General features: G+C 32.0%; 1 protein-coding gene across 3 annotated transcripts; it reads left to right on the forward strand.

Annotated features, from left to right (window-relative positions):
• The first annotated feature begins 1,470 nt into the window (after window positions 1-1,470).
• On the forward strand, window positions 1,471-16,155 carry LOC132300754 (SKP1-like protein 1). 3 transcript variants are annotated; one of them, XM_059797977.1, is made up of 5 exons: window positions 1,471-1,885; window positions 3,952-4,163; window positions 10,458-10,660; window positions 14,666-14,770; window positions 15,039-16,155. In XM_059797977.1, the coding sequence occupies exons 1-2, from the start codon at window positions 1,586-1,588 to the stop codon at window positions 4,111-4,113; spliced, it is 462 nt and encodes a 153-aa protein (XP_059653960.1). In that variant the 5' UTR covers window positions 1,471-1,585; the 3' UTR covers window positions 4,114-4,163; window positions 10,458-10,660; window positions 14,666-14,770; window positions 15,039-16,155. The 3 variants fall into 3 exon arrangements, with proteins under 3 accessions (XP_059653960.1, XP_059653958.1, XP_059653959.1); XM_059797975.1 differs by having other exon boundaries at window positions 14,666-16,155; XM_059797976.1 differs by lacking the exon at window positions 14,666-14,770.

Consider the following 16,155-nt stretch of genomic DNA (forward strand, 5'->3'; position numbering starts at 1 on the left):
TATATATATATATATATATATATATATATATTATTATTATTATTGGTAAACTATATTTACGTATCATTTCTATCTGTATTAATCATATCTACTTTTCTAAAATATATATATTAAAGGAGCATTTTTGTCTTAAAAAAATAAGCTAAGCGAATTTTAATGATTAGAGACGGTTTTGTAACAAAAAAAATTTTAAAAGAGATTTTGTTAAATCCTTACAAGTTAGGAGAGTTTTATGCAATTAGCCAATTTTATTTTAAAAAATAATTGTAAAAAAATTAGTGTACATTTTGCAATAACACGAAGAGTGACCCTCGTAATAAATTCGCGAATGATATCTAAATAATTAAATAAGCGAATTTTACTACCAACCCAATGAAATGATTTTAAACCAGTCACTGTTTAATATGTTTTCTTACATCCCGTTTTGGTTTCTCAGTGCAATTCTAATTCTATATTTTTCTCAAATATAATTTTATTTTTCTTCACTAAATGCAATATATTTTTGCAGTCCAAGGCGTAGTCTTCAATTAAGTAATGGAATATACATGAACACATTTTGTGAAACATAGATACTTATAAATCTTTGTAGATATCTTTTATTTTTTAAGGTCTTTTAAATTTTGTTTGTAAATAGTAAATATTTATTTTATTTTATTTTGTTTTTGGAATTTTATAGACTTTTAGTGATAAAATGAATTGAGATCATTTTTAAGATTTAAGCATGTGAACAGAACCATTATGTGATATTCTAATCTTTTTAAATTTGAAGTTTTAATAACTTATAATTATATGTTTACTATATATATATATATATATATTGGTTATGAAGAAAAGATGGGGGAAAAGGAAACAAATTTTATTTATTTTTAGATGAATAAAGTTGATTATTTAAATTATAATATTTTATTTTATTAATTCTTTGAATGAAAATACCTTAATCAAGGTTACCTTTGAAGTCACTGCAGTATTTTAATATATAAATATTGAATTTTTGAATGAATACAAGACATTTGAATCTAAACTTAATGGAGTTTATTTGAAGACACAGTAAAAATCGAATCTTGTAATTATATTTAAGAGAGGATAATGTAAGTTTGTGTTTGGATAAGTTAAGTGAAGAGATAGGGAGAGATAAGGAGGGATAGCTATCCCTCTTTATCTTTTATTTGCTTTCTCTTCAATTTTAAAAAGGTAGAAAGAGAAAGCATAGTAAGTGATATTTTGATAATACCAAAATTAATCTCCATAAATCAATATATAAATTTATTATTCCATTTAAGTCCCATAATTATGAAAAGGTCAAAAAATAATTTGTCTAATATTTTTTATTTTCTTTTGTCTTCTCTATCTTATCTAAATAACAATAACTATCCTTTCTTTTATTTCTTTTCTTATTTATCTAAACATATAAATTATTTCTTTTCATTTCTTTTCTCACGATTACTATCATTTCTTTTTGTTTTTTGTTTTTTCTCCACGTGCCTATCCAAACACACCCTCTGCATCTCTCATTTTCTTTCAGTAGGTAACCTTTTTTTTTAACCTTTTATTTTCTCCTTTTCTTTTCTGATACACCTCCAGGCACATGGCGACTTCGAAGACGATCACATTGACGAGCTTGGACGGCAAAACCTTCGAGGTGGAGGAGGCGACGGCGAAGGTGTCGGAGTTCCTGAAGAACCTGATTGAAGACTTTGACCACGGCGATCACAAATTTCCTCTGCCCGTGGACAGCGAAACCTTGGCCAAGGTAATGGAGTACTGCAAGAAGAATGCTGAGACCCCAAACTCCGGTGATAAGAACGCCGTCGATGATGAGCTCAAGAACTTTGATGCCGATTTCATAAAAAATATCGACCTGGATACCATATACGATCTCGTCCAGGTTCGCTCTTCTCTGTGTGTGATTCCGTTGATGGTAACTGTTTCAACCTCTTGATCATCTGATATTGCACTGTTTGTTGTTTGCCATCTTCACATTCAAGTTTATATATATGTGCGTGTATTTGAATTTTTTCTTAAAATTTTTTCAATAATGAAACTATGGGTGAGAAAATTGCAATCGAAGAACTAGGTGTGTTATAATTTAATAGTAATTTGAAACAAGTGGATTATGTGATAAGTAGGTTTGTTTGTGACATTGACTTAAATACACATGGTATTGTTAAATGTATGATATAAGTTGGGGAATTCAAATATTACATGTATTGGTGATGATATTATGTTTGTTCTTTGTAAGGTTGTGAGAAAATTGGGGTTGTGCTAATTGTTATCATTATTTTTATTCTTGATGATGTTTACTATATTTGTCGGTAATGTGTGTGATATTCACTATTAGTGATTTTTATGCTCTCAAGCTGTCTCCATACTGGTGTGTGGTGTTTCTCTTTTGGTCTCTGTATGTGTTATGTTTGAAAATTTCTGTTAAAAATTTGTAATTGATGAAGCTATGGGTGAGGAAACAATGTATTGCAACTGAATAACTAGATGTGTTTTATAAATGATAATAATTTGAAAGAATGAATTATATAAGGAGATAAATGAGTTTTCTTTGTGACATTCATTTAAACATGGAATTATTGAATATTTAATATGAGTTGGGTATTTTTTTAGGTAATGTTATTATTTTTTTCTTTGCAATGTTGTGAGAAACTTGGGTTATTGTTTTTTACTCATTATTGTTATTCTTGATGATGATGTTGTTTGGTTTTGTCATGTAACCAAATAAATATATGTTGCTGATTGATAATTATTTGGGATAAAACAAGAATTGTGGAAAGAAATTTGGGATATGTTATCTCTATGATATTTGGAGTGAGTTACTCTGGAACTATTGTGTAATTTATTTATTTATTTTCATGAAAAGATTGTTCATGCTCCTCAGTTTGTTATTTTAGTGTGTGGCTCTGTAAGGCAAAAAATTTGTATTGTCAATGTCAGGTTGCTTGGATAGGCGTGTGACTTTGTCCAGTTTCAAAGTTGATTAAGGAATAGTTTAGTTCCAATGATCTAATATTTTCCAACTAAGTCTGGATACAACTTTGGTCCATGCAGCAAGAACTGAAACTTTAGGTGCATGTCTGGTGTTGAATAATAAGGGGGAAAAGGGAAACTATGTTACATATTTAGTTCGTTCTTGATACTGGAAAGCCGAGTAACATTTTAGTGAAAGTATGAAGCAGATTATATTTTTGGAATTAGACCTTTCTATAGAATAGCGACCCTCGATTTGGCAAATAAAACATATGGGTACTCACCAAAGATTTATTAAATTTTTTATTTATATATTTATTTTTGATAATTAAAGAATTAAACTCAACAAAGATTTATTGCAATTATCTGGTCAATTCTTTTCTTGTATATTAGTATTAGATTGTGTAGTACTCTAAGTTGTAGTATGGACTTCTGATGTACATCTACTGCTCGACTCAACTCGATACAGATTTATTCCAAGTATATTCCGTCAGTTATATGAATACTGATTTTTCCATTTTTTATATAAGTTCAGCACATGCTATTATATTTTTCCTTCTATTTTTTTTTTGATAAGTCATATTTTTCCTTCTATTTTAATGCAAATTAATTTGATCTTTGTCTTTAGCAGTTGTAGCTGTTTTCCAATGGTGTGATTATTGGCATTTGTGTGTACATAGCCAAAACATTTTTTCAATACTTTATTTGACCTCATTGTTGGTCTTTGTGGCATAAGTCCAAATTATTATTGGTTTTCTGTTAATTTGTTAATTATGGCTTTACCATTATAGTTCCTTTCATGTGCTGGTTTTTCCCTTCCATTTAACAAAGCCATTAGTGGCATTTTGGTAGGCTTTTGAGCCATAGCGTCTATTTCTGATTCTTTAATTTTTGCTCGGTATTCGTCTTAATTTTTTGGAGAAGTTTTCATATCTCACTATTTTCGATATACTGATGTTTGTTTTATCCTTTTTTCAGGTAGCTAAGTATCTGGTCATCAGGGGCCTGCTAGATCTGACCGGTCAAGCACTGGCGGACATCCTCAAGGGAAAGACTCCGGAGGAGATTCGCAGGACATTTAACATTAAGAACGACTTCATTCCAGAGGAGGAAGACGAGGTCCATGAGGAGTCTGATTGAGCGTCCAACTGATACATAAAACGGCTATGCAAATATCAACAATATGATAGGTTTGCTTTGTCATAATATGATACAAGGTTTTTCATATGGTTCTTGTTTATCTTTTTATTGGTATGAATTTTGTTATAAACTTAGTGCCGGAAAGTTGGAAGTCCTTATTTCACATTGGACAGGTCAGAATTGTTAGCAAATAGAATTGAAGTTGGCATTGCATTTGACATGTGATGATTGATGTCTTGCCTTGTTTTCTCATCTTTCATACAGGTCTTGTTTATTTTCAAGTTTTACATTTGCTTATTTGTTTCCTGGATAATATTATTACAATTTGTTTTGTCTACTTTGAACAACATTGTGATAATATTGTTCTTTACATTCAGGAAAAAAAAAAAGTAATATTGTTCTTTATAAATTTGCTTAATGGAGATAAAAATGTAAAAGTTAAGTATAAAGATAAAAAGCCAGGAGCTGTGTGCCTGGTTCATGTAATTTGACCAATTCTGTTTTTATTATATAATTAGACCAATTTGTAGATTTCCTATTTTTATTATATCAATTAATAAATACTACTATATTTGAGTACCTTATTGTTTCTTGAATTTCACGTTGAAGTTTGCTTTCCGTAATACTATTTAATTATATTGCAGTGTAGGACCATCTATAGACTCCTTTTTTTATGAGAAATTATTAGATAATTTTGAATTATCTGTCACTTGGTGGTCCAATCCGGTCAAAAACTAATGTTCATATATATATATATATATATATATATATATATATATATCTTATTACCTTATTTTTAGAAATTATTAGATAATTTTGGACTATCTGTCACTTAGTGGTCGAATCCAATCAAAACTAATGTTCATTTATATATATTTTTGTAATATCTTATTGCACCCTTGTGAAAGTGTTTTGGTTGAACTGGACCATCAAGTGACAGATGGTCTTATCCCTAATGTTTGTACGAGGCTATGAGCCATTTTGGTGCTCTAAAAGGGTAAAATGATTCAAACGTATAATACTAGAAAGTCCTCCTTGGAAAAAAAAAATTAGTTGTCTTGTTAGACGGAACAAAATGAACTTTTAAAATGGCCTGAAGTAAACTTCAATCTTCTGAAAACTATTATCAGAAAGTCCAATGATAACCTAAAACTTACTGGCATTGTTTGAAAAGATCGTAACAAGTTGATCTCTTCAATACAATTTGCAATAGGGGTTTAGACTAGTTTCCTAGATTTTACAAAACTCAAACAATAAATCAAATTCACCTCTAACTATTATTTGACTTAATAATTCTAGACATCTAAAGGTAAAGAGTTGTTTGACTTGTGAGATGATGTAACCAAACATAATTTATTTGATTATGATTGAAAAATTCATTGAACAGACAATTTTTATTTCTGAATTTCATTCTAACGATAAGTTGTCATGAAAAAAATGCTTCGCAGGCTAGGTCTGCATGCCACGACTTTTTTTTTTTCTTTTTATTTTTTATTTTATCATGCCGTGACTAGATATTTATGAGATGGTATCGTTAAGATTCAAATGAATGTATCTATTAGTTATTTGTCTTTCGTATTGTTTACTTGGTTACATTTTCAACTTGTGTAGCATTTCTATTTGGTTCTAGCTTTAGTAATAGCGTATGAATTATGCAAATATTTTTCCAATTAATATCACTGCTATCCTGAAATGCGATAAAAGATAAGAGTTTTGTTTGAGGAGTCATAAAAGTAGGTAAAGTTGTTTTTTGCATTTCAATTATGTGATCATGTAAGGAAAGGAGCAATTACCTATCTTAGCCACTCATATAGAGAACAAAAAAGGGGAAATTAGAATTTGGTGACCAAAGTCACCAAACCTAAACAAAATTGCTCTAATGTGATGCCAAAGTCAACAAAAGATGAATAGTCACCAAATTTAAAACTTAAATGAAGTGATTAATTGAGGGTAATTTGGTCAAAAACACTAAAATTGTATATTTAAATACTGAAAAATTATTTTAAGAGGACTACTAAATTGTTCCTTGTAAGTCTTTGGGGTCATCCTTCTCTCTCCTTATTAATTCTCCCCTCTTCTTCCTTTTTCAGTTGTAGTCCACCGGCCAAAAAAATGGATTTCTTTATCATTCCAAGTTCAAATTCATTGATGCAACTTCAAATTTAACAAGTTCAAAAAATAGATGTTTGCCAAGCAGGTGAAAACGAATACAATTAGCAAAGCGATTCATTTGTAAACCCAAAGAAATTTATTTGATTAAACAACACATAAACCCACCACCATCTCCCAACCTCCTCTCTCTCTCTCTCTAACAAGCACCAAATCAAGTGAACGTTTCAAGTTGTCATTGGTGACAATAGTACTGTTGTCACGAAGTCTGGAAATTCCTTTTGTCACCAAAGACTCTCATGTTAGTTATCAACAGTAAATGCATAACATGAGGGCATCAGTATTAGCAGATTGTGTTTTTCTGATATGGAGCAAAATTAAGATGGATTTGACAAATGGGTTTTCAATTTTAGGGGTTTAAATAAGAAAATGCAAAAAAGAATTCAGAGTAAATTGCATTTGGGTTGGTTGGGTTAGTGGATATGAGGCAATGGAATTATCACATCTCATGTATCTTCGTCTTCTCTTGCAAGACCCACCCTAGTGCTATAATGCGCCGTGCTTTTGATTTGGTTCTTTGTTTTTCTCTTGGGATGCGTTCCCCTTTTGAATGCTTTCTAATACATTTTATTTATCAAAAAAAAAAAAAATGTGCCGTGCTTGTCAGACTGCAACATGAAGCAAAGAGTGTTTAATTGAGTTTAATGTTTTAGGGTAGTTTTGTCGAATAATAAAATAATTTATAGATGGATATTTCTGTATTAAATCATTAAATGGTCATTTGGTAGCGTTTTAAGTTATAAATTTGGTTACTATTCATCTTTTCTTGGCCTTAGTATATTGCATTTGGGTTGGTTGGGTTAGTGGATATGAGGCAAAGGAATTATCACATCTCATGTATCTTCGTCTTCTCTTTCAAGACCCACCCTAGTGCTAGAATGTGCCGTGCTTGTCGGACCACAACATGAAGTGAGATTGTTTAATTGAGTTTAATGTTGTATGGTAGATTTGTCCAATAATAAAATAATTTATTATAAGATGGATATTTCTGTATTAAATCATTAAATGGCCATTTGATAGCATTTAAAAAAAAATGGTTACTATTCATCTTTTCTCGACTTTGGGGTCACTTTCGAGCAATTTTGTTTAGGTTTGGTCACTAAAAACTAATTTTCCCAAAAAAAAAATGTAGGGGAAACCAGAATTATGGAATCTCCAAACAGAATCTCAGTTAATATCATATAATTTGTTCTCAATAGGTATATCAATCAAGAATACTATGAATGTTGCATGGATATACTTTTTGTTCATCTTCTTTTTATATGGTTTAGTCACTCGAAATTTTCAGCTTAAATAACATTGCTCCTCTTGTAATTGTAGAGTCCGGATTTTCTGCAGTGCACTGCACTGCACAATGCTGTAGGAGCTTTCAACACAATTAAATTCAGTTTGAAGTAATGTGTGGAACTAGATTGGAAGTAATGGTGTTGAAATTGAAAATGTAAAACATACTACAGCAGAAAACTCGCTACAACAGAGAATTCGGACGCATAATTGTAATATTAAAATATTTATCAAATGATATAATACTATATGAGTTTTCCAATAAGTATTCTAACTAAAAAGGGTCCAATAAGTCTACTAATCAATACAAAAAGAAACATAACCAATAAACATTTATGAGATGGTATCAATTAAGATTCAAATGAATGCATTTATTAGTTATTTGTTTTTCTTATTGTTTACATGGTTACATTTTCAAATTGTGTAGCATTTCTATTTGGTTCTAGCTTTAGTAATAACATATGGATTGTGAAAATAATATTCCGATTAACATCACTGGTATCCGGATATCCAATAAAACATAGTGATAATGTGAGGAAAGGGGCAATTACCTACCTAGCCACTCATATAGAAAACAAAAATGTTAGGGAAACTCCAAGCAAAATATAAATTAATATTATATAATTGTCCATTAACTCGATGGGTATATCAATCAAGAATACACTTCATTGTATAACAATTTTTTTTTTTCAAAGTGGAAGACTTAAATAGACTAATCAATGAAAATAAGAAGTAATCAATGAACACTGAAAAGATGACATCATATGAATGTCAATTAAAAATACTTTTTGTTCATCTTTTATTTATTTATTTTATATTGTTTAGTTTCTTTAAATTAAAAAATAACATGTCATAAATTACACTAACCTCTTTTTATTTTGTTTAGCTGCTATAAATTTTCAAGAACAACATGTAATAAAGTGAAAATGATTTTAAATAGGGTAAATTACAATGAGCTCCCCTGTAGAATGCCTAAATAACAGTGACCTCCTCTCTAGTTTAAAAAATAACAATGACCTCCCCTATACTTCTGGAGTAACACTGATCTCCCCCGTCATAAAATCTGTCAATGTTGTTTGTTGAGGTCATGCTTGAAAAAATTTGAAAACCTCATTTTGTCTTTGGAACGCTTGAAAAGGCATTTCTGTCCATATGTTGTAATGGTAAAAGTACAATGGGTATAATTATTCAGTTGCATATAGAACTCTTGAACATTTGATAATTATTTAGGATAAAAAAAGAATTTGGAAGAAATTTGGGATCATCAGAATTGTTTATGATATTTGGAGTTACTCTGGAACTATTGAATAATTTATTTATTTTTTACATAAAAAGATTGCTCATGACTTCATGCAATTGTTTTTGTGTTGTTTAATGGACTTTTTTATTTATTTATTAGAATGATGTTTTCCCCCGCCCCCTTGCAACGTCATGTTAAAGTGACAATATCACAGACAGACACAGTAAATAATTAAGTTTGTGATTAAGTGAGTGGCTCTGCAAAATTTTTTTATTGTCATTGTCATTGTCAAATTGCTTGGATACCCTGGAAGTTCTTGAAGACAGTTTTCCCGAGCCTAGAAAAGGTAGAAACACCAAATTTATGGCAGTCAAGTTAAAATGTATGATCTTTTCTTGAACGGATTATCTCGTGGAACAATCAAAAAATTGCGAATATGGTCCAAGTAATAAATGCCAAAGTATCCTTTGGGTCCCAAAAATATGAGCTTGTTTTATAGCAGTAGTAATTAATTGTTGTTTTTTCAAGGTCGAGGCTTGTGACTTTGTTTAATTTAAAAGTTCATTGAGGTATAGTTTAGTTTCAATGATCTAATATTTTCCAACTAAATCCCAGGTCTGTATACAACTAGGGTCCATGCAACAAGAACTGATACTTCAGGTGCATTTCTGGCGTTGAAAGGGGAAAAGGGGACACTATGTTACATATTTAGTTCTGTTTTGATACTGGAAAGCTGAGTAACAGCGTGTAGTGAAAGTATAACAGATCGCATTTTCAAAACTAGACCTTTCTATAGGATACTGACCCCTCGTTTGGCAAATAAAACATATTGGGTAATTAGGTCTGCAGCGAAGCCTATGTGATTGATTGATATTTTGTAACTGAAAGGTCTCCACTTAGGCAGGCTAGGCTTGATTTGAATTGTTATGTGATTACCTACGCACGGTAGATAAAATCATAAAAGTATACAGTACTCTATGTTTTATGTGCTTCTGCTACTAGATTCAACTTAACAAAGATTTAATTCTTTATTTATTTATTTATTTTTATATTTATTTTTGATAAGTAAAGAATTTAACTCAACAAAGATTTATTCCAATTATCTGGTCAAATCTTTTCTTTTATATTGTGGGGTTCTTTTCTGTTGTACATCTACTGCTCAACTCAACTCAAAACAGATTTGTTCCAACTATGTTCTGTCAATTATATGAATACTGATTTTTAAATTTTTTGATATAAATTCAGTTAATGCACATGCTATTATATTTTTCCTTTCTATTTTAATGCGAACTAATTTGATCTTCTTCTTTGACAGTATCATGTAGCTAGTTTTCAATAGTGCGATTGTTGGCATTTGTCTACATGGCCAGAACATCTTTTTTTTATTTTTTATATGACCTCGTTGTTGGCCTTTGTCGCATAAATCCAAATTATCATGGATTTTTTATTAATTTGTTAATTTTGGATTTACCATTGTAGGTTTTCTTGTATGTGCTTTTTTTTCCTGCCATGTAACAAAGCCATTAGAGCCATATCGTGCACTCCTGATCCTTCAATTTTTGTTTGGTATTCATCTTAATTTTTTTAAGAAGTTAAGTTTTCATATCTTGCTATATTTGATATACTGATGTTTGTTTTATCCTTTTTTCAGGCGGCTAAGTATCTGAACGTGAAGGGCATGCTAGATCTGACCTGTTAAGTAGTGGCAGACATTATCAAGGAAAATACTCTGGAGGAGGTTCGCAGGACATTTAACATTAAGAATGACTGCATTCCAAAGGAGGAAGATGGGGTCCACAAGGAGTCTGATTAGACAACCAACTGATACATAAAACTGCTATGCAAATATCGATGGTATGATAAGTTCGCTATTAACATTTTCTTTAGATTAGAAAATATATGGTTTTGCGTGGGCATTCAAGTGAAACATAAGTGGCAACAAAATGTCAATACTCTAATAGATTTTCTGTCTTACAATATATGCTGCGCACATTTTCTTTAGATTGGTAAATATATGGTTTCTCATTGCTTTATAAAAACTTTTGACTTCCTAGCCATGGAATTTAACAAATATGAACATTCTTTTTGTCATAGTTTGAAGCCCTTCTTATTTCACATTTGTTGGATAGGACCGAATGGTTAGTAGATAGAATTGAAGTTATCTTGCCTTGTTTGTCATCTTTCATCTTACTTCTGGTCTTGTTTGTTGTCATGTTTTTACATTTGCTTCTTTGCTCCCTTGATAATATTATTACAACTTGTTTTGGCTCTTGAGTCTTGAGGCACCATTCAGTTCTATTGATCCTGTTGCTTTACAATGTTGTGTTTGTGCTCCTTAACTATGAGTTAGGTTTCAAGGCTTAAATGAAATCACATAAAATTGATCAAGGTCCACTTAAATGTTTCGTGTCGACACTTCTTAAGATAGTTATTTGCTTTAGCTACTAAATTAGGTCAGTCATCTGGGTTGCTTGATTATTTTGCTGTAATGTTATGGAGAAGGAACAACATTTGCTTTGTAAACAATACTTCATGTTATCTCCTCCTCCCTAAAAGTAAATTTGCTTCAAACCAATCTATCTCTTATCCACCTAACCTCAGTACTCATCTTTGTTTCCCTCTTCAATGTTACATGCTCTTTTCAGTGCTTTTCGTGACTAATTGACCCAGATATTTAGCCTCAGTTTGTTTCAATGTAAAATGTTTTTCAGGAATTTTTTTATTTTTATTATTTTGGTGTTTGGTTGTCTTAAAAATAAGAAAATATTTTAATTGAAAAAATCTTTTACGGACTTGCTAAAAAAAGGAGTTACCAACAAAATTTTGGTAAATCATTTTCCACCCTCATATGCCATCGTGGATTGACAAAACCCTAGACTTAATTCACGTTTGGAGAGGTTGTCGAGTGAGAAGAGATGTTCGCGATTTTTGGAGAATTGTACCACATTGTGTATGGTGGTGCATTTGGAAGGAGAGAAATAGCAAAATGTTTGAAGGGAAATAGTCGCCCACGGCAATGGTCAAACTTTACATTCTTCGTTCTCTTTTCAATTATGTGAAGGGGAGCTTTTGTTCTTCTTCTGATGATTTAATTACTTTCTTGGATTCTTTAGGGCCTTAGCCCCGGTTCCACTTTTGTAATTGGGACGCGTTCCCCTTTTGAAATCCTTTTTTAATGTTATTTTTACTTATAAAAAAAAAAAAAAAAAAAAAAAAAATGAGGTATGAATCCATTTTCTTGTATATCCACACATATATGTTTTCTCTCTATTTAGCAATTAATTTTTTGGTTTCATTCTAAAATTCCATATGGTTTGTTGTTACTTTTGAGTTTCAGAATAGTAGAATCAATTCTAGTTGCCAATCTTCACCACATTTGATCTCTGTTCCTCTTCTCTTTCGTGTGACAGCTTCTAATTTCTCTGTAAATTTATGTGTGTGTAAATATATATTTGTGTAATAAATTTTTATTTTTATTTTTATTTTATATTGATATGTGCCATTGGTTTATAGTTTCGGAATTGGGTACGTGTTTATGATTGATTGGTTGCATCAATTTTGATAAATAGCTTTTAATCTGTTGCTTTTTTTTTTTTTGGGATCAGTTATATAGATCTATATAATGGTTATATATTATGGGTTTGTTCCCATTGCACTTGTCAAAAAAAAAAAAAAAAAAATTATGGGTTTGTTCCCATTGCAGATGCAAATGTTGCAATTAATCTTTGATTCTGTTTTGCTGATTTTGAAAAACTCTCATATTTGGTTCCTTAATATATCTTATCTGTTCAATTCTATGAATAAGGCTTTTAATTGGTTTGTACCAGTATGAATGGAAGTTACACCTGTTAGCTGGGTTTCCATTTGTCTTAGTATTTGTATCAGATGTTCCATTTAAACTAAACAAGATAAGATGTGAGTTTGAGCTATGTTGTCTTTGACATTGTGATGGCTCATATACGGAAACATGAAATTACTACCATTCTGTTTGTTTAGGTAGTTTGACCATCATAGTATTCGATTAGGAAATGATATAATTATTTTCACATCCCACATTCTGTTTGTTTCCTCTTTAATCAAATGAGGTAATTTTTTTGTTTGTTTTTACAATAGTTTTTTAGTGTCTTTGCCGGTGCGTTGGATTTGAGATCCCTATTTCTATGGTACAAATATCCTTTCTACATTCCTATCAACAAGTTAAAATTGAAAGTTAAGAAATGATACATGATTAAATTAATCTCACTCCTCTCTGATACTTTAATATTCTAATAACTGAATTTGACATCTTAAAATCAAGGTAAAGGGTGATTGGTGAAGAGTATAATTGTTAATGACAAAATATCTTTACAATAAAGCTTTTTTATTTTTTAATGAATTTGGGAATATTGCTCAAGGTAACGATTAATGGTCTATGACTTTATGATAAAGAGGGAATATATATGCTAAAAGCGAACAATGCAAGGCATGAAGGTAGTTGCATTCCTTTTTTCCCCCCCTTAATTGCACCTCATTCGACTCGTACATTTATTATAATATATTGTGATAAAGTGCACTATTTAATACATGTCAATATTGCCAGAATGCGTAGAGACTTGGACTTATTCCATTGGAAGCTTTCTGTTTTGTATAATCTCAACTTGTTCCAACCCAAACTGATATTTGTAATTATTAACTAACTGCTGCTCAAATAAGAGCTTAGAAAGCTTCATTCATATTTAAGTTTAGCTGCAACTTTATTCTGCAAGTAATGTGTGGTGAAAAAATTACAGAAAATAAATCAAACACACACAAGAACACACAGATTTTATGTGGTTCACCCAAAAACTAGTGTTACGTTCACGGGTTGCAGAGATTTCACCATATTCAGAAAAACGACGCACATTACAAAGAGTGTAGAATGAATTAAATACCCTCCACTAGGGCAACATAATAAGTGCGGAATATACCAAAAGACCCCCCAAATATTCGTGTAAGACCCCGAACCCCCACCTTCGGGCTGGGGGCACCGCTCTACCACAACCAACTTACCGTGAAGTTAGGCTAAGGTGTACAGTACTTTTCAGGCTCCACACTCCCCATCACAATATTCGTGCAAATAGCTACATAAATGAGGAGTATCATTTCCATTAACTAGTTACTTGCCTATTTCATCTTTCTGACTAGTATACTTTCTTATTTTCAGTTTTTTCTTATTTTTTTTTTGGTTTGATTTTCAGTTTAGTGCTAGGCAAGTATTATTATTGAATCATCTTTGTAGCGTGAGTTGATTTGAGTCTGATCTAATCTGATTTATGATTGAAAAACTTAGCTTTGATCCTCATCTCATTCGTTTCTCTGTTAGGTGGTACTTTTAGTGTAAATGCAAACAAAGCACAAATTTTAGCTAGAGATGAGTCATAGAATTCCTATAGCTTGCTCTTTCCATATTTGTTTTGGTATGTTCAGTTTAGCTATTGCATAATGCTCCAAGTTGTATATATAATATACATGTGTGAGCCAAGCAATACCCATTAAGAAGGTGGACATTTAAACTTTGGATTATAAACCCTTTTGATTCCAAGAAAAATGGAATAACCCCCCCCCCCCCCCCCCCCCCCCCCCCCCTAATATGAAATATTGGCATTGATTGGATTGGGTCAATGGGTCTTAATCATTTCCTCTTTGAGTACATACTAATCTGTTCGGTTGGTTGGTACTTTATAGTTTATGGTTTCTTGATCTGGTTGGTGTATAATAAGCCGCTTCTTGGTTGTTCTGTTGGTTGATACTGGATAGTTTATGGTTTTGTGATATTAATATTATGAGTTGGGTTTTTGAACAAATTTGTCGAAGGTAAATTGTCAATTTTGATTGTTTCAGGTAGTCTCGTTTCTAAGATATCAAAATTTTCAACAAATCAAGTTACTTCACCGAGCTATTGCTTGCACTAGTTGGCCTCTCACCTGATTTGGGCCTCCTGAAAAGGTTATTTTGAAGACATTGCCTACACTTGAATCCTTCAGCTAAAGGACACAATTAAACATCTTTGCAAAGATTTTGATTTTGATTTTTTTTGCTAATACTCGCTTTCAGTTGTCAAATTTTAACTATTTATTTATTTATGTAAATATTTCTATCTTTGCTTTGTATTGCTTTGATTATTTTTATTGAGTGTTGTGTTTTTTCTTTAACTTTTCAAAGTTGACGAATTTTTGCACTTACTCTTTGGCGCTGTCTGTGGGAATACGTATAGAAATATACCCCCACACGAGTGCAGTAGATCAACAGATGGAATTGATGCAGAAGATGCGTGAAGAGTTTATGCAACAGTTCGAGACGCTCCGACAAGCAAAAGAAGCCAGCACGGCTCAAATCACGTTGCTTCAGTAACGAAATGATGCTTTTCAGACAACTATAGAGTAGATGGCGGCACAGCCACCACCAGCTAATGCTAACCTGCTGAACGAAGCCCAAGGAGGTCTCCCGAACCCCGCTATACCTCTAGGGCGGAAGCCCAAGCCAGCGAGGGACAGAGGGAGCAGAGGCGAGAACGTCAGAGAACCACCCCCACCAGCGTGAGCATGACGAACAGGCCGAATTCAGTGGCAAACTCACAGTATGGTCCAACGGCATCCCAGATCCCTTTGACGAAAGAAGGATGCTGAGGGTTTAGACGCCAGGAGAGATGAAAGAATTAGTAGTATCAGCATCTCCATGAATATGAATGCAAAAAATGGTGTCCAGGGTCGAAAAAGATGGTGTCCGAGGCCGTTCGGTGGCAGTCTTCTCGTGAGATGTGATAGTGATAGGCAACATTGTTGTTGAGTAGTTCAAAATCTTCGGTGATTACAAGGTTTCGTGGGCGATCAACGTTGCTGGCAAATTAATTCTCTAAATTTGCAGAGCACTGACGAAGTCTAGAATTTGTTGGTTATTTTCCGATAATGCTTTGGACGATGTAGTTGTAAGCTTTCTTTTCTATTCTGGTGGTCCCATATCATACCACACCCCTTTGGAGACACCAGTTTTTTCTAGATGGTTGGTTGTAGATATTGTTGGAGTCACCAAACTCGTTTTGTGAGATTGGCTTTTTTTGTGATCGATAATGAATGAAATGTTGGACTTGGCCAGCGTCGACGACAAAGGCCAAGAACACGAACACCATTATAGATCAGATTAATAATTTCTAGGTTGTAATTTGTTGGGACTAGAACACGTTTTTACATAGACGCAACGGTCGGAGATTCCTGCAAGACGAGAAATAACGATTAGCGTGGTGCCAACTGGATGCACTTTAACGATCAAGTTAGTACTTATTATGAATATTTTATAAATGATTAAATATAAAATTTATGCCTTATGTTTTTAAA

The sequence above is a fragment of the Cornus florida genome, unplaced genomic scaffold (genome assembly GCF_030987335.1).
Source record: "Cornus florida cultivar Cherokee Brave unplaced genomic scaffold, ASM3098733v1 CherokeeBrave_3.0.0_Hap2_Chr03, whole genome shotgun sequence".
Lineage (NCBI taxonomy): Eukaryota > Viridiplantae > Streptophyta > Magnoliopsida > Cornales > Cornaceae > Cornus > Cornus florida.

What these genes read in the sequence shown, in the direction of transcription:
- LOC132300754 (XM_059797975.1), top strand. Translation starts at nt 1,586, where the DNA reads ATGGCGACTTCGAAGACGATCACATTGACGAGCTTGGACGGCAAAACC. An exon ending in CCATATACGATCTCGTCCAG is followed by an intron (nt 1,886 to 3,951) that starts GTTCGCTCTTCT and finishes TCCTTTTTTCAG; the next exon opens with GTAGCTAAGTATCTGGTCAT.